Source organism: Vigna radiata, chromosome 6, assembly GCF_000741045.1.
Source record: "Vigna radiata var. radiata cultivar VC1973A chromosome 6, Vradiata_ver6, whole genome shotgun sequence".
Classification (NCBI taxonomy): domain Eukaryota; kingdom Viridiplantae; phylum Streptophyta; class Magnoliopsida; order Fabales; family Fabaceae; genus Vigna; species Vigna radiata.
Window position 1 is genome coordinate 22,445,781 of NC_028356.1, and position 27,897 is coordinate 22,473,677.

The following is a 27,897-nucleotide window of genomic DNA, read 5'->3' on the forward strand; positions in this document are numbered from 1 at the left end:
GAAACATTCCGCCTAAGTTTCAATTTCAATTTGAATTTGTAGCTATCAGTCGGCGCCACGCCAAAGAGCACACAAACCGATTTGCCGGTTCGTTCCGTCTTTTCTACTCTGCGCTCGCTCGACGCTAAGCATTCAAAACATCTGCGATGTCGTATCGTACGCGTGATTCACTTTAGCATCATAGAAGAACCCACACTTATCGTTCCTCGCGCCATTCCATTTTATTCCATGGCTTCTCCTACGCATCGCACGCGCCTCGATCAGGTCCTTCTCTATTCCCCTTTTTCCAACCCTAAACTACGCTGTTCTCTCAAACACTATCATCGCACGCCCCTCCAAATTCGCATCGCTTCGCAAAATTAAAACAGCAAAAAACAAATTAACAGTTTCTGAATCTCGCTGCTTAATTGTGGTATACGAATTCTGATTCTTTTTTTGTTTTCCTCACCTGCGTCCGCTTGCTTGTGGATTTGTGCGTGCAGTTTTACGTGTCAAAGAAAAGGAAAGCTGAGGCGCCGGTTCGTAAAGCGGGAAGATCCGAGAAAGGTGCCAGGCAAGGGGCTGACGCGTCTCCGAGTTCCAAAGGCACTTTGGACGGTTACTTGATTGCCTCGCAGGATGGAGATGGTGACGGTAACAGTGCCACCGCCCCAAACACCACAGTTAAGAGAAATTTGGCATCAGAGATCGGTACTTCTCTTGCCAATGGACATACTAAGCACACTGTTTTATCGGCTCAAGGGTTTGGTGATTCTGAAACTAGTGGGCCGAGTGAATTCGGACAGAGTGCCGCGAAATTGGAGCTCGAACAGTTTGCAGCTGGCTTTTTGTCTTTGTATTGCAGGTAGTTTACTCTATCCGTTTGAAAAATGAATAAAGATTGGTGTGCACATCTAATGTAGTGGACATCCGTAGGGGTAAAAAAAGGGAAGAGAGAGAGAGGTGTAGGTATGATTGTTAAGATGATGTGATGTGATAGGAAGAAGCTGATCGAAAGAAATGACAGGGGTTAATGAGATGCTTAAATAATAGTGTTTGTTTACTTATCTCCACAAAGTTGTACGTGTCAATGAAATGTTTAATGACTGTTAGCATTTGAATCATGCTATTTGCAGTGAATTGCATCCCAGTGTGGATTTCCCTTCAGAGATGAAAGTGGATGAACACAAGAGTCATGGTACTGTGGCAGAGGGACATAGTTGTTTACCACAGAAGAGTAAGTGCACTGCCAGAGAGCCAGGTTTTGGTGTTGAAAATGTATCATTAAATGTCAAGATTGACGAAGACGTCAAGTCTGGTGTTGTTGGTAATAATACTATGGGATATGTTCCTATCTCTTGTTCGAAGGTTAAGCTCTAACCCTTAGCTGTTTGGATTTTTTTGTAGCTAGATTGGTATTTCAATTTATCTTATCTGACAGGTTTCTGGTTGTGGTGACACTGCTGCCTTTGAGACAGGCTTTAGAAAGTGTAGTAATACGCCTAAAATGTCTAGGAATATGGCTGAATGCTATACACCAGGGTCTTTGATTGTTAAAGCCAGGGTTAAGGAGACTCCAAAGTCAGTACACGGAAGCTCATCATTTTCACCTGGAGAGGCATTTTGGAATGAGGCAATTTTACTTGCTGACAGTTTGTGTGTTCCCATGAGTAATGATCCTTCTAAGGCTATGGGGGAAAGTAATGTGGTGGAAGATGGACCCGAGATGAAGAACTCATGCAATTTACAAAATTATGATGGCAAGCCAAGGAAAATATTAGATCAAAGTAAAAGCAGAATCCGGAATATGGAAACAGGCACACCTTTTGGGTTAGTGGGGATGCACACAAAAGATTCTGTGAAAGAAGCATCCAGCCTTCCCGTGAAACATTTTGATTTTTCATTTGAGGACAACAGTTTAGAAGAAAATACCAAGCAAAATGGTCATGGTGATCAGGGCAATGTTGCTTACATGGCTTGTAAACAGTATGAATCAGGTCCTACCACAAGTCATACTTATGAAAAGAAGAATGAAATACAAGAGAAGACTTTAGTAAATAAATTACGAAACAGAAATCGTCATAGTAATGTTAGTATGACATCTAGTCCACCCCACAATGAGGTCAGGACACCAATCAGTGCACAGGAAACTAATGAAGCAAATACTCCTTCAACTAGTGTATCGTTTAATGATCATTTTGACCTAAATAGCTGGCTTCCTCCTGAAATATGCAACATATATAGGAAGAAAGGAATATCAAACCTTTACAATTGGCAGGTACTATTAAGATTGTTTCTTAAGTCATCAACTTGTTATATTGATTTACTATGTTGTATCTATATAATTGAATGCTTATCTTTGCAGCTACTTTTTCTTTTCTTGCTAGTCTTTATCTTAATTTCTTCTTTTCAAAAGTTGTGGCTGTGGTTGAGTTGGTACTGAATTTGATTATATCCTTTTTGCTCTAGAATTCTTCTAATTGCTCCTTAGCCACGGTATTGAAATCAAACATAAGAGAAAACAAGCTTTCTATTTAGTATTTTGTGATCTGCAAAAGTTATGAGCTTTTGTTATGAGTAGTTTTATATATGCTATACAAGCACATCTAACTGAACGGATCAGTTATAACTTATGAAAACTTGACAGTGGCAGCTGTGACAAACTACTAACAGAAAGCAAAATATTATGATGGCTGTAACTAACTAACTAACTGCATAGTAAAAGAAGTTATATACTCACTAACTGACTGTCCTAAAAAAGGAGTTTTACACTCAGTATAATACTAGTGATAGCTGAGAAGGTTATTTAAAATGCTTGTTTTTTTTTTTTTTTTTTTCTTTTCAAAATCTTATACATAATTAAGTTTGAGGAGGTTATTTTGTTTTTATTTTCACTTTTTAGGTTGATTGCCTTCGAGTGGATGGTGTCGTACAGAGAAGAAATCTTGTATATTGTGCTTCTACAAGGTATTCTCTCACGTAATAGCAATTGATTTAAACCTTTTATTATACTCTTGTCCTATTCATTTATTTAGTTAAAAGAGTTATGTAGGGTGGGATGTAAATTTGGGGGGTGAGTGGTGGTTTTAGGGCTGTCTGTTCGAACAAGGTGGACCTTTGCATGATATATTACACTTTCCCCAATTAGGTTTCATTTACAGAGACTGCTGGAGTCTCAATTTTGGTAATAAGCATTAACATATTTCTGTACAACTTCATTATTTTATTCTATTTCGTATTTATTTTGTTGTACTGTACCTCTCATTTTATTGCGTCAATACATGATTTTATAATTTTTCTTCTTAATATTGATTGCTGAAGTCTTTATGCTATTTCATTATAATTCTGCTACTTGTTGTCTGTTTTGTTTTCAGTTCATGTGATTCTCCTGCCTCTGTTTTTTATTTATTATTTTTTTTTTTATTTTCCTTTGTTATTTTACTTTGTTTTATGTTTTTGCCTCTGTTCTTGTGCTTCCTCTCTGTCTTTTATTTGAGGAGGACATGTGTTTTTCCTGTTGCCACAGTGCTGGTAAAAGTTTTGTTGCTGAGATCTTAATGTTGCGGAGGGTGATAACAACTGGAAAAATGGCGCTACTTGTTCTTCCATATGTATCAATTTGTGCAGAAAAGGTTCTCTTCTGGCTTGCTAATATGTTGAAATTTAGAAATTACATTTTCTGCTATGGTGCTGTGGGTTTTATTTTATGGGGTTCGGCTTTAAAATATTTCTAAATTTTGAGTGTTTTGGATTGTCATTTGGATTCATATATAGGCAGAACACCTCGAACGTCTCCTAGAGCCACTTGGTAAACATGTTCGTAGTTATTATGGAAACCAAGGTGGTGGAACACTTCCTAAAGATACTTCTGTAGCTGTCTGCACAATAGAGAAGGCAAACTCACTAATTAATAAATTGTTGGAAGAGGGTCGTCTGTCAGAAATGGGAATTATAGTGATTGATGAACTTCACATGGTATCATCAATTATTACTCTTTAGTTATTTCTCATGAGCTGCTTTCACATGTATTTTTCTACTGGACTATTATGAAAGCTAAATAGAAAATGGTATACCTGGATGGTTCTCATGGTTTATTATTGTCTTCATCTGTTAACAGGTTGGTGATCCCAGAAGAGGCTATCTTCTAGAACTTATGTTGACAAAGCTTCGTTATGCAGCAGGGGAAGGTATTCCAAAGTCAAGTGATGGAGAAAGTTCAGGTGGAAGCAGTGACAAAGCTGATCCTGCACAGGGTCTGCAAATTGTGGGAATGAGTGCAACAATGCCAAATGTTGCAGCAGTTGCTGACTGGCTTCAAGTAAGCATAATTACAAGCATCCTCTCTTATGTACACAGCTGTTATTGGGCATCCTCTTTCTCTTACCCAACTGTCCTGTTTTGTTGTCATTTTTGGTGGTATAATTACTGAAATCAGTTGAAACTTGATCACTATAACTTTACATAAATTGGTATTTATCCCCTGAAAACCAAATTTGACTTAATTTTGTTTTTTTATCAATATATTGCATGTTTAGTACTCTGAACTTCATCATCTGTTTGAAAGAAAGAAAAACTTCAAATAGAACACAGACTGGAAATGGAGGAAAATCAGATTTTGCAAATATAATTGAATCATCCATATGTAATATTTACCAGAAAACCAGTTGTTTTTGGTCTAGCTCCCTAGGGGGGCAATTTTGTTTGAGTCGTGAACACCCTCAGAGGCTAGCATGCTCTTTTGTATTTTGTCATATACACCAGACTTGAGCATGAGACCTTATTTGAGAGAAATGAAGCATGTAACACCTAAATCAACCACCCACTGGTTAGTCGAACACTGGGAAACACTATAGTGGGATGACTTTAGACATTTATTTAGGATTATAGATTATAGATAAAATTTAAGAAGATATTGGAAAGTGATAAACTCATAAGTCACATAATGATCAATCCTGGATAGTAGTACGGTCTGGAAACACTAGTTTGATAGCAAATAGCTGGATGACCATTCTTTCAAATATTATTATAAAGGTTAAATATCTTTTTAGTCTCTAAACTTAGACGTGAAATTATAATTTGTCCCTGTCTCAAACTTTGATATCTTTTGGTCCCCAAACCTCAAACATTAAAACTAAATGAATATAGTTCTTTTAATCCAATTGCATTAAACTTTTTTTAACGTTTTACACAGGTTTCAAGTTGGTGTTTGAGTTGTTTACAAATTTTGACATGTTCTAACTCAAATGTTAGTTTGGAATGTCATTTAATAAGTCCCAAAAAGTTAATGTCATTGGATTAAAATGACTATATTCATTCATGTTTTAAGTTTAAGGACCAAAATGTATCAAAGTTTTGAACATCGACGAATTCCATTTTTGCATCTAAGTTTAGGGATTAGGAATATATTTAATCCTTATTAGGGTATAAAGTAAATGAATAATAAAAAATACAAACTAAAGAGGCCAAAACTAAAGAAATTATAATAAATAGGTCATACCCTACAACAATTACCATCAATCTAGCAGAAATAAGATTACGGGAATGAAGTCTAAATGAAAGATAACGGTCAAATTCATAGAAACAAAAGGAAAACTGCTAATGAAAATTAGGAATATGTGACTCAATCATGGATGGAAGAGAAACAGACCTGTGATAAGTGAAGGACGAAGAAATAACAGAACACAGAAACAAGAGAGAATAGATGTGTAAAGTGTGAAGGAAGTGAAAAGAACAGAAAACACATGCACTAAAGACAGTTGCAGAGACTGAGCTCTGATGAGTGAACAGAGACCTAAGGAAGAATGGAGACCTACTAGCAGCAAGTCAGGGACTGGAATCATTAGGGTTGGCTGGAAACAGATGCTGGCTAGCAGACAGTTGGTCATTAGGTCAGACAACATATCCAAACAAGTGTAGTTTTTTCTTTTGAGCGAATGACTGAAGAAAGAAGGGTTTCAAGTTCAAACCCGACAGTACTTTTGGAGCTAAAAGAGCATTATAAATTGTGAGACTATCCATTTACAATTTAAATCAGAAACTCAAAAGTCGAGGGAAAAAGTTACTGCTGTTTGAAGTGCAAGGGTTATAACTCAAAGGTGACGTGAATTAGACACAAAAACTCAACCTGTTAGAAACAATGTGGATAGCAACTTGGCTATATCATATCTTAATTTGTTGAGTCTCACAAAACTATAATTCTTGGAGGAGTTTTACTCATAGGAGAACCTACCCAATCAACTTCACAATATCTAGAGATTTGGGTGTTCCCTTTTTCTTCATAAAGTATAGGTGTTCTTGGAGCCTTTTAAAGACACCTTAGATCCGAATGACAACATTCAATGATCAATATGAAGATTTTCCATAAATTGGTTCACAACACAAACTGCAAAAGGCAAACCTACTCTAGTAAAGTTCAACCGTTGAACTTGTTTTGGTGGTATTGGCCATGGAACCAAAGTTCAACCGAAGCAGGTAATATCTTTATTTAATTCCTCATAAGATATAGAGGCTAAAATTCAAAGGAATTACTCTTAACACTCCCAAAATGCACCAAGAGATCTAAAATCACATCAAGCTAGTCAAATCACGTCTTAAAACATGTCATTACCAAGGCCTGAGAGCATGCCTGGTTTCCCTTCTCTTATTGGTGGTGATATCTTTGATTTCCTGAAACCACCCATGGCATTCTAAAATTTGGTCCAATTCATCTCTCATAAAATTGGGTACGAGATCACACCCTAAAATAGGAAATGCAAAGTTCATCAGAGATAAACAAAATATTGGACGCTTGGGAATGGAAGATCAGTTGATTTTTTTTTATTAACTTAGACTTTTATATTCAAATTGATGACTATTGATTGCTGCATATTTGATCATGTTATTTTGTATAAATCCTAGTCTTTCTGATGTTATCTTATACATTTGTCTCAAATTTTCATCAAGGCAGCACTGTACCAGACAGAGTTCCGGCCAGTTCCACTGGAAGAATATGTAAAAGTTGGTAATTCCATTTACAGCAAAAATATGGAACTTTCTAGAACAATCTCAAAAGTTGCTGACCTTGGAGGTAAAGATCCAGATCATGTTGTTGAACTATGTAATGAGGTAGGTGGTCGAGAGTCTTAGCTGCAATGTCTATACCTTGTAATACTGAAAACTGTATAGTTATGAACAATTAAATATTCTTTTCAGGTTGTTCAAGAGGGACAATCAGTGTTAATATTTTGCTCTAGCCGGAAGGGTTGTGAATCAACTGCAAGGCACATTGCAAAGTTCCTTAAAAGATTTACTGGTGATGTTAATGGTTGTGAGTTTGCTGATATTGGTTCTGCTATTAATGGCTTGAGAAAGTGTCCAGGTGGGTTGGACCCCATATTGGAGGAAACTCTTCCATCTGGTGTTGCATTTCATCATGCTGGCCTTACGGTAACCTTCCATTCTTTTTTTTTTTTTTGTCTTCATGGATTCCACTGTCACTTTATTATTGTTTGAAATTTTCACGTTGACTAGAAATAAGGTCAAATTATAATATAAAAATGGATGCAAACCTTATATTATGAGTCCTTTACGTGAGATTGAATTAGACTTAAATTTGACTTGTTTTATAATTGCATACCTTCATTTTGATTCTAGTTTATATAGATGATGAAAATGTTATGTTATATAACCTGTTATTTTTTGCTGTTTCATAGGTTGAAGAGAGAGAGATTGTTGAAACCTGTTATCGGAAGGGTCTTATACGTGTTTTAACTGCCACATCAACCTTAGCAGCTGGGGTAAATCTGCCAGCCAGGAGAGTGATTTTCCGCCAACCTAGAATTGGTTGTGATTTTCTAGATGGGACGAGGTACAAACAGATGGCTGGTCGAGCTGGTCGAACTGGAATTGATACAAAAGGAGAAAGTGTATGGCTTTTTTTTTATTATGCTTTCAACTATTACATAGTAATGTCAATGTGGTATTTTCGGGATGTTAAGCTGACTTGAATGCTACACTTTCTTTTTGTCATTTTTTGTTTTGAATTTTCTCTTTGTTGTACTCAACATATGTTTCTTTTTTCTCTTTACCTAACTTCCCTTTTTATTTGATGTCATACTTTATTTGGGTGCGTTCTAATTAATTAGTTCTGAGTTGATTCCGTTTGTTACTTGTACAGATACTTATCTGTAAACCAGAAGAAGTGAAAAAAGTTACAACACTTCTTAATGAAAGCTGTCCTCCTTTACATTCTTGTTTGTCAGAAGACATGAATGGAATGACACATGCAATCTTAGAAGTAGTGGCTGGAGGAATTGTTCAAACTGCCAGTGATATTAACCGTTATGTTAGATGTACTCTTTTGAATTCTACAAAATCATTTCAAGATGTAGTAAAATCTGCACAAGAATCCCTTAGATGGTTGTGCCAAAGAAAATTTCTTGAATGGAATGAAGATACTAAACTGTATAATACCACACCTCTTGGACGAGCATCTTTCGGAAGTTCTCTTTGTCCAGAAGAATCACTTGTAAGTGTTCCTCTAATTTTATTTAGTGCCATTGCTCTTTTTCCCATTGATCCATTTTGGGTTTATTATTGTGATGCTTTTCTTGTTTGTTTTGTTAGAATATATTAGACATGTGAGTGTGATGATTGGATACATGACATGTTAATTGCTTGTACATGATATGTTAGAGACCCAAGTTATAGAAGACGAATAAATAGGGAAAATGAGATAGTATATGTATTATTTCCAAAATAAATAAAAAAATATAGAAGGTGGATGATTCTTACTACTGTACATCAAGCACTTCTAGAGAGGTTAGCACCTCCTGGCCATAATAGAATTCCACCGTATCTTTCTTGTAATCTTGCTCCTCACTCTCCCCTTACATTTTCCCACTACATCACTCATTAAATAATTCTGTAACACCCTTTGCTACGTCACCATGTCTGTTCACATTCTTTTTTCTCCTCTCATACACTCCAAATCTTGGGCCTACTTTCAAAGTCTAAGCCCACTTTCCCAGTCCTAACAGTGTCTGTTTCTTCAATAGGAGCCTTGTCCTTAAGGCTCCAGTGAGGAGATTGACTTCTATGGTTAAATTCCTCTTTCCACGTGACATCTTCCAATCCTTAGATTGGATAAGCACTTGACTCAAAATCTTCTCTATTAGAGATCCCATATTGACTAGAGATATAACCAAATTATAGAATATGAGTGGGTGCAAAGTTCATTTTGGGAGCAGGTTTTTCAGGATTGAATTACACCTAAATCAATTGTCTAACACTCTCAGGTTCCAAACTTATTTCATCAACTCCAACCAAATCTGGAGGAAGTTCATCCTGCACGTTATAATTGTCCACATCTTTCTTAAGTGAAGACACATGAAAAACAAGATGTATCTTGGTTGCTTTAGACAATTGCAGCCTGTATACTACTGGTCCCACATGTAGCCAACTGAGGATTAGTACGTGACCCCACAGTTAGCTGTTCATTGGGTTGAAAAATACAAAACCTCCTACTGCAAACTCACAATCTGTCCTTTTCTTGTTTACCTAATCCTTCATTATATTCTTGACTTGCCCACTGCATTTGCCACTTCAATTGTTTGAGAGCTTTATTTCTGTCCATCAACTCCCTTTTAACTGCTTTAACTCTCACTTCTCCAGGAAAAAAATAAAGGCTTAATATCGTTTTTGGTCCCTAGTTTGGGAGGTTTTGTTCAATATGGTCCTACCTTTTTTTTAGTAACAATTGATCCCACTTTTTGAAAAAACTGTTCAATTGACTCCTTTTTGGTTACGACGTCAATTTTCTAACGGTGCTGGTTACGACGTTAATAAGTTCTTTCATGCATTCACCTATTCAAATATTATTTTAATAGTCCTGACATAATGTTGTTAAAAATCATGTCATCATCGTACACAATAAGGACTATAATAAACAATTTAAACTTGAATATGGGACTACTATGAACAAAAATGACTTAATTGAACAGTTTTTTCAAAAGGTGGGATCAATTGTTATGAAAAAAAAAGGTAGGACCATATTGAACAAACTCTTCCAAACTAGGGACCAAAAGCGGTATTAAGCCAAAAATAAATTACTGTAGGAGGTTTTCACATCAATTTCTTTAATACTCCCCTCAAACTCTAAGGTGAGAGATTTTTACAAACAAAATCCTTTACATTGAGTTTGTGTCCAAGAAGTTTTTTGGCTTGTTTAGAACATCAGCTCCCACTATCTAAGCTAGGAATATGATAAACTTAAGTTGTTTTAATAACACTTGATCACAAACACAAAAGACATCAATCTCCATGTTTCGTTCTAGCGTGAAAAACTGGATTTTGTCCTATGGCAACGATGCTTTGATAGTCATAGGAGTAGTGGAAGAAATAGAAAGTTCTTTTAGAAAACTTGAATCCAAAGAATTTCTGCTAAAGATTATTTATTCATTTTTTATTATGTAATCATTTCCTTGTAAATACCAGGTTAAAACTTAAAACTTATAGACACATGTGTTCCTGTGCAATTATCATCGATTCATTTTTCTCATTTTTAGGATGATATTTGCATTCTCGTTTATTTGTGTCTGATTTTAGTTTTTGTGAAGATGATGGTAGGCTTGTCAAACTAGGTTAGAACCGATATATACCTATGTGTAATTCCTTTTGTACAATTATCCTAAAAGGATGGTGTTTAGTTTTTGTCTATAATTGTCCACTGGTAACTTTAAAATATGGGTAGGTAATTTGAGGTAGTATAGTCGTGCTGTTATTGGCATTAACCTATGCTTTCTTGATTGGCTCAGATTGTGTTAGCTGATCTCTCAAGGGCAAGGGAAGGATTTGTCCTTGCATCTGACTTACATTTAGTTTACTTAGTGACACCAATCAATGTTGATGTGGAGCCAGATTGGGAATTGTTCTATGAGCATTTTGTGAGATTGTCTCCTCTTGACCAGGTTGGTTTTCATTAAGAAGTCCCTTCTCTTTTTTTTATTGGCAATAGATGTTATTAGACTTGCTTGGAGTTCATAAAATGTTTACCATCACCTATCTCAGGCTGTGTATATTTATATGCTTGCAGTCGGTTGGCAATCGAGTAGGTGTGACGGAACCATTCTTGATGCATATGGCGCATGGTGCACCACTACGCGCTTGTAACAAGTCAAAACATAATACAAGATCATTGCACTCTCAACAAAGAAACCGACCTGGGATTTCCAATTCAACAACCAACTATGATGATCAAACACTTCGTATTTGTAGAAGATTCTATGTTGCACTCATTTTGTCACTTCTAGTTCAGGTGCTTTTCTCTGTTTTGTGGACTCAAATATTTCTATGCTTAACTATTTTTCAAAAGTAATATTACCAGTGAATAAAGAAGATAAATGAAAGGAGGATGAATATCTTATGATGAGAGGATTGCTACCAAACACAACTTAATGCAAAAAGTGGAAGCTCAAAGAGCTTTCTAATCCCTTTGCATGTTTAACTATTTTATGGCAGAGGAAATTCTAGCATGGTTTTCCTTTGAATATCTTAACATTCCGCTCCAAATACAATCTCCAATCACAATAATGACTAGAGCTGTCAAATTTGCTTGATTCAATGTTCTTGGCAGGTGGGGCTTTAAAAAATGAGACTTGGAAAAAATTGGGCTAAATTGACTAATCCTAATGGGTCTGCCTACACCATTGCAACATTGGTCAAATATTATTATTTTTCTTTTAAATTTGATCTATATTTAGATTAATGTCATCAATATTAGATAATGGAAAGTATTTGAGTCTGGAAAGATCCTTTATGAAGATATATTGATAATGGGTTAGGGCAGAAGTATCATTGACAAAAATAATACATATGTACATATAGATAATTCAAAAGAATGCAAAAAATATAATTGTAATGAAAAAAATTAATGAAAGACATTTTACGTCTACAAATTTATAAAACATTAAAATAAATCAAAACACCACAAATTTCAAGTTCAAGACTTAAAAATAATAAAACAACATAATATAAATGTACCAAGTTTCTAATTATCCGTCTCTTGAATCCAACATATTTTCTTCAATGGCCACTACTAACACGGTATCAGAGCCATCGTTAGAGCCTATCCTAGCATATTTCTTGTTTCTTAGACATTTCTATTCCACCTGTTGTCGGGCCGCTATCGGACTATCCATTTCTACTATCACGCTCGAGATGTCTATACCTCGGCGTGAAAGAGTGTGTTGGAAGTCCCACATCGACTAGAGATAAGGCCAAATTATAATATATAAGTGAGGTGCAAACCTCACCTTACAAGCCAATTTTGTGGGATTGAATTAGGCTTAAAATCCACTTCTAACAGCCATGAAATCTGCATGGTTGCTTTTCCATTTGCATATAAAGTGGAATAGGCTGTGATGCGCCAACAAAGGTGTAGCCCACAAGGAATTTGGGTTGGCCACCCTACCTCACTTTTCACTCATTGGCTTGTGGCATTGGGTTGAACGACCCACTTTTGCATATTTAACAGAACATGGACATTGCACTACCAGAACTTGTCTCATATACTACATTTGCTAAGACCCTCTAATCTATCAATAATGAAGGAAACTTGTTTAATTTAGTACAACAAAACTAGATTGCAAGATAAGATTTTGTTAGGATATACGGAGATGGGAAGTTTATTAAGGTATTTAAAATATAAATTGGTAAGTTAGTTAGTTGGATATAAATAGGGGAAGAAGGATAGGAGGGACTCTGATAGAAAGGAGAATAAGGAGTGGACATGGACAGTCTACTATTGAAAGAAATGTACAAATTAAGTTAGGTGTTGGCTAGTTGTTTGCTATTTGGACTGCTGTTGGGGTAGTGGGCTAAGGCTTTCTAGAAAGCCTTTTTATTCTATTGTGGAGAGAGGGTTTGGAAGTTGGAAAAAGATATAGATTGAACTAGGTAAGCCTTGTGGAAGAGGAGGTATTCTCTACTTTGTATGTGGGTGTTTGAAAGTTTTGTAAGAAATAATACATTAGTGGGAAACGGCATGTCGAATTTCTCTTGTGTTTTGCTTATTCCTGTGATGGGTCCTAACTTTTTTGGTCCAACCTGCTGAATCCGGAGAAGGAAGAATCATGGAAAACAGATTTAGTGCTTTGGAAAGACGGGCCAGTGAGCAAGGAAAAGTGTTTGTGGAAATGAGGACGAATTTGAATATTGTAAAAGACAATTTGCCTGACGTGAAGCAGGTTAAAAAATTTCCTTGAGGATAAGGTTGTTGCAGCTGGGGGAGATAATGATTGGAAGGAGAATAAGGAGAGGACATAAAAAGTCTACTATAGAAAGAAATGTAGAAATTTAGTTGGTTAATTGTTTGCTGTTTTGACAGCTGTTGGGGTAGTGGGCTAAGGCTTTCTGGAAAGCCTGTTTATTCTGTTGTGGAGAAGGTTTGGTGGTTAGGAAAAAAAGGTAGTTTGAACAAGGTAAGCCTTGTGGAACAGGAGTTGTTCTCTCCTTTGTATGTGGGTGTTTGCAAGTTTTGTAAGAAATTGTACAGTAGTTGGAAACTGCATTTCCAATTTTTCTCGTGTTTTGCTTATTCTTGTGAGGGGATCTAACAGATTCAAATTTGTCATTGTAAATCGAGCAATGGCCCTTTGAGAAAGGAGAAATCCTTTGGGAAGGGGAAACCTTTAGAGGAGAGGTTTCTCTGCCATTCATTGTTGTTTTCATCCTATTCATTAAAAATCATTCTTTTTCTTTTCAATTCTTGGTTCCTATTCATTAAAAATCATTCTTTTTCTTTTCAATTCTTGGTTCCTATTAAGCACGCACCCTGCCTTTTTAAGTCATATCACTAGTCAATGTGAATCTTAACCACCACCCATGATATTGCAATTACCTCCAAGGGTGATTTCACGTAAGATGACCCTTCCAACACTCTCCCTAACGCCCATTACTTCTAAGTTGGACTGTGACATATGTAGGTGACCCAACAAGAGATCTACGATATGCTTTGATACCATATGAGTATTTGGTTTGGACTTAACTTACATAATTAGTTTGTAAGATAAGATTTGAACCCTACTTACATATATTCTATTGTAGTCATATTACTAGTTTATGTGTACCTAAATTACTACTTGTTGTAAATAGTAGATTATTAGGAGAAAAATATTCTCAATATCTCCATAGTAATTATGAAAAAATGTCTTCAAAATCTTTCCATTTATTTCAACAAATTGTATTTACGTTTTTTAAAGGTTTTGGTTATTACAAATATAGATGATGAGATTGTAATTGGTGTGATTGATATCAATAAAATAATTCTTTATTTTTTAAGTGTACTCTTGATTTTGTAATAGAGGCAAACCCTAGGAGGCTGAAACTAGGGTGATTTAGGGCTAGGGCTGACCAAATTTAAGGCAACTCTTCAACAATAGCTTTCATCTTTGACGTGTTAAAAGTCTTGAAAAAGCTCACATCCATTGGAAAAAGGGATAAAATATTTATTCTCGTATTGTTATATTTGTTAAAAGTGATATTCCTGTTTTCGTAACATTTGTGAAAAAGTAAAATCATATGAAATATAGCTGCATTCATGCATCATAATATAGTATATGTGGCCATTTAAGATTCATTTTAGATATGAATCGGTAGATATCCAAAATGTGTCAAATCTTAAGATTTGAATCAGAATATTTTGATAACCATGTCTGATGTGATATAAAGAGAATTTAGTTAAGATAGAATACTTCTGAGTTAGTTACTTGAGGTGTTCGTTAGATAAAAATGGAGGAAGGCATAGAGAATGTTGATTATCCCTGCAATTTCACTAGAACTTATTTTATTTCTTGTGTAAATGTGATTTTATGAAGGAAACTCCTGTGGGTGAAGTTTGTGAAGCATTCAAAGTTGCCAGGGGAATGGTCCAATCCTTGCAAGAGAATGCTGGTAGGTTTGCATCTATGGTTGCTGTGTTTTGTGAGAGACTTGGTTGGCAAGATCTTGAAGGCTTAGTTGCTAAGTTTCAAAATCGTGTATCTTTTGGAGTTAGAGCAGAGATTGTAGAACTTACCACCATTCCCTACGTGAAAGTAAGTGCTAAGCACACTCAAGTTCTATGATTTCTTGCCATGCTCCTTGGTATATGTTCTATTGTTATTCGCTTGTGCTAGTGATCTTATGTCCTGTTTCTTTCATTCAATTTGCAGGGTTCCCGAGCCAGATCACTCTATAAAGCAGGTTTACGTACACCTCTTGCAATTGCTGAAGCATCCATTCCAGAGATAGTAAAAGCAGTTTTTGAAAGTTCTTCGTGGGCCACAGAAGGTGATCTATGGATTAAGTTGTCTGAATTCTGTTATGTTGAGTTTAATATTTTGGTCTAGGTTGAGATAATATTGATTATTCCTAGAAACTATATATCATAAAATATAAATATGGAACTAAGGTAACTAGATTAACATTTTTATACAGAAAAGCTCGTTACCAATGTACTGTACTTTTAAATTCATTAAATTAGCTTAATAACTTGGGATTGTGTGAGTAAGCAGCCTTATATTTTCCATGTAGTTTGAGTTGGTTTTGTTTCTTTGAAAGGTTCTGCCCAAAGGAGCTTTCAATTTGGGTTAGCAAAAAAGATAAAGAATGGTGCACGCAAGATTGTTCTTGATAGAGCTGAGGAGGCTAGTAATGCTGCTTTCTCAGCCTTTAAGTCTCTTGGGTTCAGTGTACTACAGTTTGCTCCTCGCATATTATCTACTGTTACTCATGATTCTATCCGCCAAGAAGCTGGTAGTACCTCCGGAAGTGACACGACTGACACTAATCATAATTTTGTTGATGCAAATCACACGGTTAATTCTAATAAGTTTACTTCAGATAAAGAAAGAGAAGAACTAATTAAATTATCTGTTAGTGGTGCTCTGGCTTCTGTGGAAGGAAAATCACGCAACAGGATGCTATGTAGCTTGTCCACTTTTCCTGTTGCTGGATCTACAATGGATGAGCACAACGGGACTTTTGACCTTGCTAAAAATCTAGACATGTCCAACTTCTCTGCTCCATTTCAAGAACCAAAGGATAAATCTTCTGTACAAGATGGCTGCCATGCTCATTGTACAGAGGAACAGCTTAAGAATGAAAATTTGGCTAGTGGTAATTCTGGTTGTTCAAGTAAGAAAGGTCCCATTAATGCAGTTAGTTGTCCGGGTGGGCTTGATTCATTTTTGGATATATGGGACACTGTGCCAGAGTTCTACTTTGATATCCATTACATCAAACGTGTGGAATTGCACTCTGCTGCCCCCTTTGAGATATGTGGCATAGCTGTTTGTTGGGAAAACTCTCCTGTGTATTACGTTAATCTTCCAAGAGATATTCTGTTTTCTGACAAAGCAAAAGATGACTGTTTATCCATGAGTACATGCAGTGATAAACAGAAAGTTTCATCTTCTAAGTGTAACAAAGATTTAGAGATTGCTAGACATAGGTGGAGCAGAATTAGTAAAATAATAGGGAAAAGAAATGTCAGAAAGTTCACCTGGAATTCGAAGATTCAGATTCAGGTGCTGAAAAGTCCTGCATTTCCTGTTCAGAGATTCAGAGGTTTGGACATACCCGGAACAAGTGTGAACCTTGAAGTTATAGACAATTCATATGTGTTATTTCCCCCTATTCATGTTCAGGATGCAATTGATCTATGTATCGTGGCTTGGATTCTTTGGCCTGATGAAGAGAGTAGCTATACTCCAGACCTTGATAAGGTAATGTAAATGCTTGTACTGCATCCATGAATATACTGACATGTTCACTTGTTTGGAATCAATTTTTGATGATATGACAGTATCTTACTAGAGTCAACAATTGTGGTTGATAATATAGGAGGTGAAGAAGAGGTTATCCTCTGAGGAAGCTGCAGTTGCCAATCAGAGTGGTAGATGGAGGAATCAGATGAGAAGGGCTGCTCATGATGGTTGCTGTCATCGGGTTGCTCAAACACGGGCATTATGTTCTGTTCTTTGGAAATTACTTGTTTCTGAAAATCTTGCTGAAGTGCTTATAGGAATAGAAATCCCATTGGTAAGAATTTATAGGAATAGTAATTTACAACAAATTTTGTTTTAAACGCATATTTTTGTGTTATAGTGTATAAGCCATATACCTATAAAAATAAAATGGTAATCTAATATTGAACAATTTCTGGATTTATGTAGAGTGCTCTCATCAATGTAATGGATACACCTTAATTAATATTTCACTTAACACATGGTTGTTGGATTTTTGTTTTTATTGAAGATTTCACATGGACTAGAGATGTGAGAAAATTATGGGGTGCAAACCTCTCTTTGAAAGTCAGTTTTGTAAGATTGAATTAGACATAAATCTCACTTTCTAAGTTCTAAATAAGAGTATGTCCTAGCATGGTTTGTGGGACCTATCATGTCACTGATCATCAGATCATGATTTGACCAACCACTAATATCTAGAGCCATACTTGAGATCTTTAGTCTTCAATCGGAGCGAGTGTGTTAGAGATCTTTCATAACCAAATTATAGTATAAAAGTAGAGATAAACTTCATTTTACAAACCAGTTTGTATGATTGAGTTAGGTCAAAAGTTCATGTCTAAGTTTTTATGATTTCTAACACATGAAAATTGTTTAAAAAGTTTGAAAGCTTTAGATATTGATTTGTTGATGTGCCTACACCTTGCTTGTTAAATTTTATGTGTGAGGTCCTTGATGATGTTTGTATTGGTCTTTATGATGAAGTGGCCTAAGGTTTGATTCATGGTACCTCGCCACCTAATAAAAGTTGGGTTTCAGCTCAATGTAGCTCAGGCTTTGCATTATCTATTATTGAATATAATAAAGTTAGACATAGGATTAATCTTCCTTGTGTCTAAAACATACTTAGGGTAAATATATTTATAATGAATAATGATACAAGTATATATGAAAACCAAACATAAATATGGTAAATAGAAGATATTGTTAAAAAACAATATTTACCATCATCAAAAGTCTATGTTTCCCTAATTAACATAAAACACAATATATCTAATACTCCCTCTCAAGCTGGTGTATATAAATTGTATGTACCAAGTTTGTTACAAATATAATCAATTCTTGGTCCCATTACAAAACAATATCAAAAGTCTACGTTTCCCTAATTAACATAAAACACAATATTTCTAACATCAATAATTTAAACCAATAGGCTTTGGCATAAGGGAGCAGATTAGATATAAAATAATGCATAATTCACTTAATAGCTTGAGTTTTTGAAGTACGTTCTTTACACATTTTGTTTATATTATATATTGGTATCTTTATGCTGAAGATTGTAAATATTTTACTATGTTATCAACTCTATATTTTGTGACATGGCCAAAACGTATCTGGTCAAGTTTCTAAGCTTTGACACTTACCACTTGGAGATTCAATTGAGAATGTGTTTTTAATGCTGTTTACTGGTATTCTGTAAATTTGGTATTGCATGGATATTTCAATAAAAAATGATTGATGTGTGGACTTTTATTGGTAAATTGTGTTGAATGTTACTTTTTTGGACATTTTATAGAGAACAAAACAAGTTTGGATTGATATTGTAGGCCTTATGAAGAAGTCATTTGATCTCTCTCTCTCGCTTTACATATAAATATTTATGTTGTACTTTCAATTCTAACTTAAATGTGTGCTGAAAATATGAAATAAGATGGATAAGAAACTGATCAGTTTAGGGAAAAGGATTCAAGACAGATGGAGGAAGATTGTTATTGCTGTGCCATTGTACTTGATAATTTATATGCACAATTAATTTTAATGGGTATATTAGAATCAGAATACATTGAACTAACTCAACCCCTGTACTCACGGGAGAGAGTGATTAAGTTGATAATGGATCCTTTGCTTTTATACCTAAGCTGAAGTGTGATCTTAACATGTTAATGGCTGAATATTTTAGGTGAATGTTCTTGCTGACATGGAGCTTTGGGGAATTGGTGTTGATTTGGAGAGATGCATCCAGGCTCGTAAATTGTTGGTTAACAGACTAAAGCATCTTGAAAAGGAAGCTTATAAGCTGGCTGGCATAACATTTTCATTAAATATGCCAGCAGATATAGCAAAAGTGCTGTATGAACACTTGAAGCTGCCCATACCTAATGTGCAAAATAAGGGAAAAAAACATCCGAGTACTGGCAAACACTGTTTGGATGCATTGAGGTATTGAGAACTTTCCGTTTCCTATGTATTGTTGTTCTGTTTGTAGTGACTTTAGATTATAAATACAAAAATCTAGCAATGTGCCACTCCTAGGTTTTCAAATCAAAGTCCACTCTTATAGATTCGTATTGTACTTATATCTCCGTTGTCTTTTATTTTTAAACTCTATCTACAAAAGGATTTGTGATAGAGTTGTTTTATAAGTACCTCTTAGGCAGGGAAATAATTAGAGTGAGAGAAATATGTATTATAGAAAAATAGCTAAAAGTAAAAAGTGGTTATGCAGTTAGTTTTGGAGGAGAGACTTTCTGAGAAAATCTATATAGTTTACCTTTGGGAGGTGTTGAGGGTCTTTTTGTACAGAGTTTCTGATTGCTGTAACCTATGAAACAAAAACACGGATACGGACACGACAAGACACGAGGATATGGCTAAGCGGTAAAAATACAGGACATGGGCATAGCGATATTTACATTTTTAGATTTTTTAGATTAAAAAGAACATGCCTGTATATCTTTTATTATTTTATTTATTCATATTTCATATTATGTTACATATATGCTGTACTGTAAGTTTTCTAGGCCCGAATCCTAGCCATTCGTCTTAGGTTTAATCTTTTAAATATGAAACTCTATTTTGCTTGTTTGCATTAAGTTAATATAAAATTAACTAAATATTTAAATTTAGAAAATATACAAAACTGAAAATGTGTAAAACTAACTAATAAAATTAACTAAAAGATATGAGATTTAGAGAATATAAAAATCTGAAACTGTGTAAAAGTGTATGCATATATGTAAACATTATAATTTTTTTATAGGTTAAATATGTTTTTAGTCCCTATACTTTGGGGCGATTTTGGTTTTAGTCCCTCTTTCAAACTAAGGTACAATTTAGTCCTTCAACTTTAGAAAACTCTGGTTTTAGTCCTTTTTACCAAATTTTTTTAACTTTATTTGCGGTTTCAAACGCGTTTCTCATTTAACATTGAAGCAAAAATGTGTCAAATAGTGTAAACAATCCAAATGCTATAATGAAACGCGCTTGAAACAACAAATAAAGTTAAAAAAATTTGGTAAAAAGGATTAAAATCAGAGTTTTCTAAAGTTGAAGGACTAAATTGTACCTTAGTTTGAAAGAGGGACTAAAAACATATTTAATCCTTTTTTTATTAATATAGTTATCCAAATACAGATTTTTTTCATAAATGTTTCTCTTGAGTTTTTTAGATTAAAAAGTATTATTAGTAGATTTTAATACATATCAACATGGATACATGCCATCATTCACAACATGCATTTTCTCCGTGCATCAACTACTCAGTTTCAGACGATTAAGAGCAAGAAATTGAGTATGAGGACCCTGCACCTGATATAAGCCACAAGAACATATTTTGAGTATACTAGCCTTACCCTTTGTTTTGTTGGGCCAATAATTGGGAGAAACCTCTACGCAATTTCCTCATGACAGGATAATTCCTTGTAACTGACTGACCTAGTTCTTTTTCATATCATTGACTAAGTTATAGGAACCTCTTTCGACTCTCACCGCTTAGCTACCTTTCTTTACTTGATACTAGTTGTTAGATGTTGTTAAAATTTGTTTGTCACAATACCTTATGTCATTTACAATATTATGTGTATTTGGGGTTAGCCCATATTTTAATGTATTATTTTTCATTATAAATATATTAATCTTTGTGTATTTTTTACTGAAGGGAATTAACCCTATAACTCTTTTTAATTACTTTCACATGGTATCTAGGGCTAGCGTTTCTTGATAATCCCATATGCATTTTTTTTCGTTGTTCCATAACCATTGTCGTCATTGTCGATTCTGCCACTGTTAGAGCCATTGTACAGGTCGATGATCCTACCAATTAGATTGTCTGGATCAAGCGGCCACCATGTTGTCGAGATCACCCTCATTGGAACTGCCACGTGCCTTGCCACGTATGCATGTGTCGTTGTTTTCCACCACACGTGGTGGTGCATTCTACCTCGTGTCTAGATTGTCTCCTCATCCTCGATCTAGATCTGTGCGTGTTGATTTGATTGGAGAACTTTGGTTTTTAGGATTTTTCTCTCTCCTCTTCATTTATGGTCTAGTCTCCTAATTTTGTTTCCGTAGTGTCAGATTTTATAATAGTGTCTGATTTTTCAATCTATACTAATTATGTTAATGTCATCTACCTATTGACATGTTAGATGACACTAATTATGAGAATTAAGCGTCGGACGTTAAACTTTTGCTTAAGAGTAGAAGTATGTTGATCATCTTACTCAGAGTGTGACATATATTGCTAAGAGTGATGCATCCTGTTGGTTAAAAATTAATGTTCAATTATGTCCACTATTAACTTATCTTTAAAACAACTATTTCGTACTTATGGAACATGTTAAAGATTGAGAACAAGCAAATTGTTATACACCAATGACACTCAACATCTTTATTTTGTTTGTTTCAATCTTCTTGAGGTTGTTGCTCCCTGATGTCATTGTCCAATGGCTGAATATCTTGGTAAAATTCATTCTCTTCATGAATTTAATCAGTTACTACCTTTTGCTCTTATTCCTCAAAAATTAGAGCAACAATCAAAGTTTTTCATGTTATTGGCTTTACATGGACTTTTTGATGACTATTCTCATGTTCGTTATCAATTTTGGGGTCCCTTATTCTCCCCGATTTTACATCTATTTGTTCTATCCTTTTACGTGTGCTAAGTAAACTGATTGATGGTATACTAGCTTCTGTTGATAATTTCTTTGCTTTGGTATCTCAACATGGTGAGCGTAATCACTCTAGCAAGCCGGGCAAAGGACATGAGGGTGAACATTGTTACAAGCTTCGTCAATAGATAAAGATGAGAAAACATTTACATTTCCAACACCATGAGATATGACCCTAGACCCATCGACCATTGTAACCAAAGGTAAATTATCTGGAAAGGATAAAGAAGACAACAAAGATTTGTTACTAGTAATGTGAATTGTGGCACTTGTGTCAAGAATCCAAGGTCCAAGAGAAGGAGGTTGAGTTAGGCCAACACAAGATATATTTGTTGGAAGTCCCACATCGACTAGAGATAAGGTCAATTCATAGTATATAAGTGGGTGTAAACCTCACCTTACAAGTTGGTTTTGTGGGGTTGAGTTAGGCTTAAAGTCCACTTCTAACAATACCTATGCGTGCAATAGAAGCAGTGGAACTAAAGAGGTCCTAAAAGAAACCAAAGAGGTCCAATCAAATCAACGAGGTGAAAACCAGAAAGAGGGAGAGACGGTGAGTCTAGCGACAACGATTGTAGCCAGAGAAGGCCTGTCACACATTGCCACGTGAGGTGGAATGTGGCTCTTGAGCGAAATGTTGAACAACCAGTGAGATTGCATAAAGATTTTGACTTTGGTGATCTCAATGGTGCATTGATCGCCTGGCTGAGACAAGTAGAATGGTGTGGTTGCCAGTCTGAACTATAACTCTGGCAACGACAATACGGGTTCAGTTGTAGCGGTGACAAAAAAAGGATGAAGAACCTATGCTTATATAATGTTGAATATAGTGAAAACTAGGTATAAAGTTAATCTCCCTTGTATAGAAAATACACAAGGGTAATGTATTTATAATGAAGAAAATATGGTCTAAGCCCAAATAAAATAATTGTGTAAAATAACATAAGACACAATATAAATATCTAACATAAGTCCAAAAGTATATTGAAATTTATGAAGATTAGCGAAATACTCAAATTTTTGGGTATTCTATTGTTGACTGAGTTGAGTCTTCAAGTGATAGATGATCCACTTCTGGGTATTATGTTCTTTTTGGAGGTAATTTAGTACCGTTTCATGGAAAATCAAGAGACAAAATGTTGTGGCAAGGTCAAGTATAGAGAAGTAAACATATGGCTAAAACACTGAAGAAGCTTAAATTTGAAGAAAGTTTCAAATGCATCTTGTATGTCACAATTAGGTAGCAAATTTGTTGAATTCTTCCTACATCATGTCTTTGTCATTAGAAGATATCAAATTTTCTCTATTTGGTGAATTGATTCATTTTTCTCATTATAAAAAAAGCCCTCATGCTGCTTCAGTAACGTGTTTCAGTGTAATATTTCTCTCTTAGAATTTCTCATATTCTTTATAAGCAAAAAGTGTTCTAGGAAATTTCAGTTGTTTTTTTTTTTTTTTTTTTTCAGGCATGAACATTGTTCCAGCCATTAAACAAACATCGAACAATGGCATCCTTAGAATTTCACATATTCTTTATAAACAAACTGTGTTCTAGGAAATTTCATTTTTTTTTTTTCAGGCATGAACATCCCATTGTTCCAGTCATTAAAGAACATCGAACAATGGCAAAGCTGTTGAATTCTACGCTAGGATCAATTTGTTCTCTGGCTAGGCTATCTGTAAGCACACAAAAGTATACAATACATGGTCATTGGTGCCAGACATCCACAGCAACTGGTCGGCTTTCAATGGAGGAACCTAATCTTCAGGTTTGGGTTATTTCCTTAACATGTCTTCTGCCATTTTCTTCAGTTAACTGCTATATATTATGTTAGAAATGCAACATACAAAGATTCATGTGTCTTCACCTAATAGCTTAGGAATTTGGGATTATTGGATCATGAGTCATTGCATTTTATGAAAGCCTCTATATGAGCAAGAGACTTTGATGCTTGTCCACACTTAAATTCCGAAGCCATGCTTAAATCCCAAAGAGCTCTAGAATAAGGAGGGATGCTATAAATTGAATAAAAATTCTTTGTTTGTCTGCACCTGATAGCTTAAGCTTTTGAAAATTTGTTCAACCAATTTAATGTTGTATACTGTCTTGTTGACGCTGCAGTGTGTTGAGCATACGGTACATTTCAAAATAAAAGAGGAGGAAAATGAAGGTGATGCTGACGAGAGTCATTGTAGTATTAATGCTCGTGATTTCTTTGTTCCCACTCAGGTGATTGGCTTTAAATTTTACCTATTTGTTTCGTTTGTACTTCTGTGTTTCTTTCTGTAGAACAGTATTTCCAATCTCAGACTAAGAAATAAGTATTGGTGTATATCTTTAAATAGAATTTTATTATTGTTTATTGCTTGATACCTTCTGAGTTTCAAGTCACATTTAAAGCAAAGCAAAAACACTCTCTGTTGCTGGATCTCTGGCCCTGGTTTTAGAAGACACTAGCCTGATTAAAATTGCTCCTCATACCCAGGATCTCTTTGATAGGATAATTGATATTTCTTTGTTTTGGTCTAGTAGTGAGCTTTAGGAAACAAATTGTACTTTTGATAGTAACTGATGTTCTTCTATGGCTTTCTTTGTTCGAGGGTAACTAAGAATCGATTTTGTATATACCATTCATTATTTTCTATTATTAACTTGCTGTTTATAATTTTGAATTCTTACATACTGCATCACTTCTACATCTTCGTTAGTAATTTTGCATTCGACATTGGCATAGGAAGAATAAGAAAAGTCAAGAAAAATATTAAGGACCTTGATGAGGGGTCTTTTTACAATGTGATTCATTCATGCAAGCCTCTCCTATTGGGAAAAGACGTTTGTTTTAGTGGTTTCTCTTCACAATTTAAAGCTAAGCTTTTTCCTCTAATTCCAAAGCCTATCTTTTTCTATTATGCAACTCATGCAATGTTCTCTTAGATTCATCCTTATTCTCTCGTTAGCTTTTTGCTGCATAGTATTATCAAGTGACTAAGTTAATACAACATCACAGGTCATATGTGCGGTGAAAAAGACAAATCAATAACTGAAAAGCATTCCACAATATATGAAAATGTGATACGGGAATAATTAAAAACGTTTCTGTTGAAACGTAATGTTATTTTTATTTTTATTATTTTTCCTGTGTACCCAGCTTTAGGGGGTTATAGGTAAGTGCTTTGCCTCTTCTTTGTATCCTACACATACATCAATAAAAAGTCTTATAGTGTAAGTAGAATACTGTCGATTGTCTTTGTCAGTTATCTCGTTTTAATTTCATCCTACCTCTCTAAGAAGGTGAAGGAAATTTCCCTTTTTTCTATCCATCCTACCTTTCTAAGAAGGTGAAGAAAATTTCCCTTTTTTCTATCCATCCTACCTTTCTAAGAAGGTGAAGAAAATTTCCCTTAAAGATTTTGAACCATAGGAAGGCAACCTTCCTTTTCTTTTCCTCCCTGACAATAATACGCTATCCCAGAGACAGTATTCGCAGTCCCAAAACTGCAAGCAACTTGTCACTCCTAATTACTGAAATTACTATCCGTATATATTGCATAAAACTACTAGTAGTTATTTTCTACACATAACGGCCACGTTGCAGTTTGTATGCGTTACTGTCATTCTGGAATTTCTAATACAGAACTGTTTTCTAAAACAGATATTCTACATTCCCATCACGTTTCCTTCATTTTATAATCCGTTACTCCCTCTATTATAAATTTATCTTGTGTTAAATATTTGGTATACCTGTGGTCCTCCTCATTTATTGTTTCCTTGCAGGAGAACTGGTTACTGTTAACAGCGGATTATTCTCAGATAGAATTGAGATTGATGGCACACTTCTCTAAAGACTCTTCTCTTGTTGAACTTCTCAGTAAACCTGATGGTGATGTCTTTACAATGATGGCAGCAAGATGGACTGGGCGTTCAGAGGTCTCTGTGGATTCTCAGGAGCGAGAGCATACCAAAAGGATGTTGTATGGTATTCTTTATGGTATGGGTGTCAATAGCCTTGCAGAACAACTGGATTGCACTGCTGATGAAGCTGCTGAAAAGATTGCTAATTTCAAAAGCTCTTTTCCTGGTGTTGCTTCCTGGCTTCGTGAAGCTGTTGCGTCTTGTCGTAGTAAAGGGTAAGGAGACCTTGTTCTACTTTTGCTCATCCCAACTCAAATATCTCTTTACAGTGATACAGTAACTAAGGTACTCTAGTCGTTTTGATTATTTAGTGCCAGTGTTGTCTTTATTTATATGGGGATATTTTTTGTAAGATTTACAATATTATTTTCTTGATTCAAATTAATATTTTTATTGGGATTTCAAGTATTTTAAGCTGTGTATTTTGTTCGAACCTGTACTTGTTAAATATATTAGATTATTAGATATTTTAAATATTTTATCTTTATTTTTTATCTTTTAATTACATTGTTATTATTTTTTATTTTGCATTTTAAACTTAGTTTATATTTCATTTATTATAGATACACGAGAGGTAAATCTCAAACCTATTTTTCACTGTGTTCAACACTTGTCAATGACAGAGGTGATTTATTTTAACATTATGATTTAAAACTTATTGTTAAACTTGACTTACGTTTGGGAATTGTGGATTACATTTCTATATGCGTGATCCAGATATGTGGAGACTCTAAAGGGAAGAAAACGGTTTTTGTCAAAAATAAAATTTGGCAGCAGAATAGAAAAATCAAAAGCTCAAAGGCAAGCTGTAAACTCCATTTGTCAGGTTAGTGTAATTTCTTTTTCTTCCTGGTGAGGACGATTGCTTCAGAACAACTCACAGTATTCTTGCTTGCGTCATTTCCTTTTCCTCCACCCCTCCCAGGGATCTGCGGCTGACATAATTAAAATTGCAATGATAAGAATTTACTCTGAAATTGCCATTGGATTTGATAGTCTGGATTCCAGTTCTTCTGTTACAACCAAGTTTCAGATGCTTAAAGATCGTTGTCGGATTCTGTTACAGGTAAAATTTATATAATTCGTCATCTCTTTTGTTTGTTTGTGTTTCACTTCTTTTATTGATTGTTAATAGGTACACGATGAATTAGTGTTGGAAGTTGATCCTTCTGTTATAAAAGAAGCAGCCCTATTATTGCAGACAAGCATGGAGAATGCAGTTTCACTTCTTGGTTTGTTTTACATAAACTAAATTCTTTTGAATTGAAGCACTGGGTATATGATGACATTTACTTATGCTTCTGCAGTTCCTTTGCGTGTTAAACTTAAGGTTGGAAGAACATGGGGATCTTTGGAGCCATTTACGTCTGATAAAATTCAAGGATGACACACTGTCGAAGATTTGGTATGTCGAGGAATCCGATTGCCCTAGGAAACAATTTTGACGACGAGGCCTACGGTGTAATCTGGAGTCCTCTGAGTAAAAGGCAAAACGGTAATGTTTCGTGTAGACTAATATCCCTCCACACTAGAAGAGAATGAACTAGAAGGTAATATGGTGAGAAGAAAAGATAGGGTGAAGCGTGAGTGTAATATTTTGAGGTGTCTGTGCTTTCATGACTACAAGTAATGACAATGCTGTCATTAATAATTTTTTTAAGGATAGGAACACAAATTTTAGGGATTTTATTTATTTATTTAAGTATCTACAGCTGGGGCTGAGTTTGAGACGTAATCATCTCTTCCCCATTCAAATGTAAAGCTAAACTATTTTACAAATCTTAATTCTCTTTTTAATTTTAAATAAAAGAATACAAAAGGTGGACATTCCAATACACATCATCTCCAAAATTTCTGTAAACATATTGACGTGCAAATCACAACACCTGTAACGTCCCGGCAACTCGCAGGAATGTTGACTGCCATCCCACAGATCACCACGACGCTTTCCAGTGTGCTTTGTCCTCACTCACACACTTTCCGGGAAAACTTCCCAGAAGGTCACCCATCCCAGAATTTCTCCAAGTTAAGCACGCTTAACTATGGAGTTCTTATGGGTTAGGCTACCGAA

General features: G+C 35.1%; 1 protein-coding gene and 1 long non-coding RNA gene across 3 annotated transcripts; one reads left to right on the plus strand and one right to left on the minus strand.

Moving 5' to 3' along the window:
• On the plus strand, nucleotides 1-27,897 carry LOC106764815 (helicase and polymerase-containing protein TEBICHI). Of its 2 annotated transcripts, XM_022782267.1 has the most exons (27): nucleotides 1-264; nucleotides 483-844; nucleotides 1,116-1,347; nucleotides 1,421-2,257; nucleotides 2,882-2,946; nucleotides 3,128-3,163; nucleotides 3,506-3,611; nucleotides 3,754-3,954; nucleotides 4,097-4,297; nucleotides 6,922-7,083; nucleotides 7,171-7,404; nucleotides 7,671-7,883; nucleotides 8,135-8,485; nucleotides 10,773-10,925; nucleotides 11,051-11,272; nucleotides 14,832-15,050; nucleotides 15,168-15,285; nucleotides 15,556-16,721; nucleotides 16,840-17,037; nucleotides 18,925-19,184; nucleotides 23,493-23,682; nucleotides 24,036-24,143; nucleotides 25,689-26,041; nucleotides 26,544-26,652; nucleotides 26,752-26,892; nucleotides 26,962-27,058; nucleotides 27,134-27,897. In XM_022782267.1, the coding sequence occupies exons 1-27, from the start codon at nucleotides 229-231 to the stop codon at nucleotides 27,211-27,213; spliced, it is 6,450 nt and encodes a 2,149-aa protein (XP_022637988.1). In that variant the 5' UTR covers nucleotides 1-228; the 3' UTR covers nucleotides 27,214-27,897. The 2 variants fall into 2 exon arrangements, with proteins under 2 accessions (XP_022637988.1, XP_014504703.1); XM_014649217.2 differs by lacking the exon at nucleotides 3,128-3,163.
• On the minus strand, nucleotides 4,317-25,738 carry LOC111241873. Its single transcript, XR_002668225.1, has 3 exons — nucleotides 25,656-25,738; nucleotides 4,633-4,785; nucleotides 4,317-4,532 (listed from the first exon to the last, which is right to left on the minus strand). It is a non-coding gene; the product is annotated as an uncharacterized LOC111241873 (long non-coding RNA).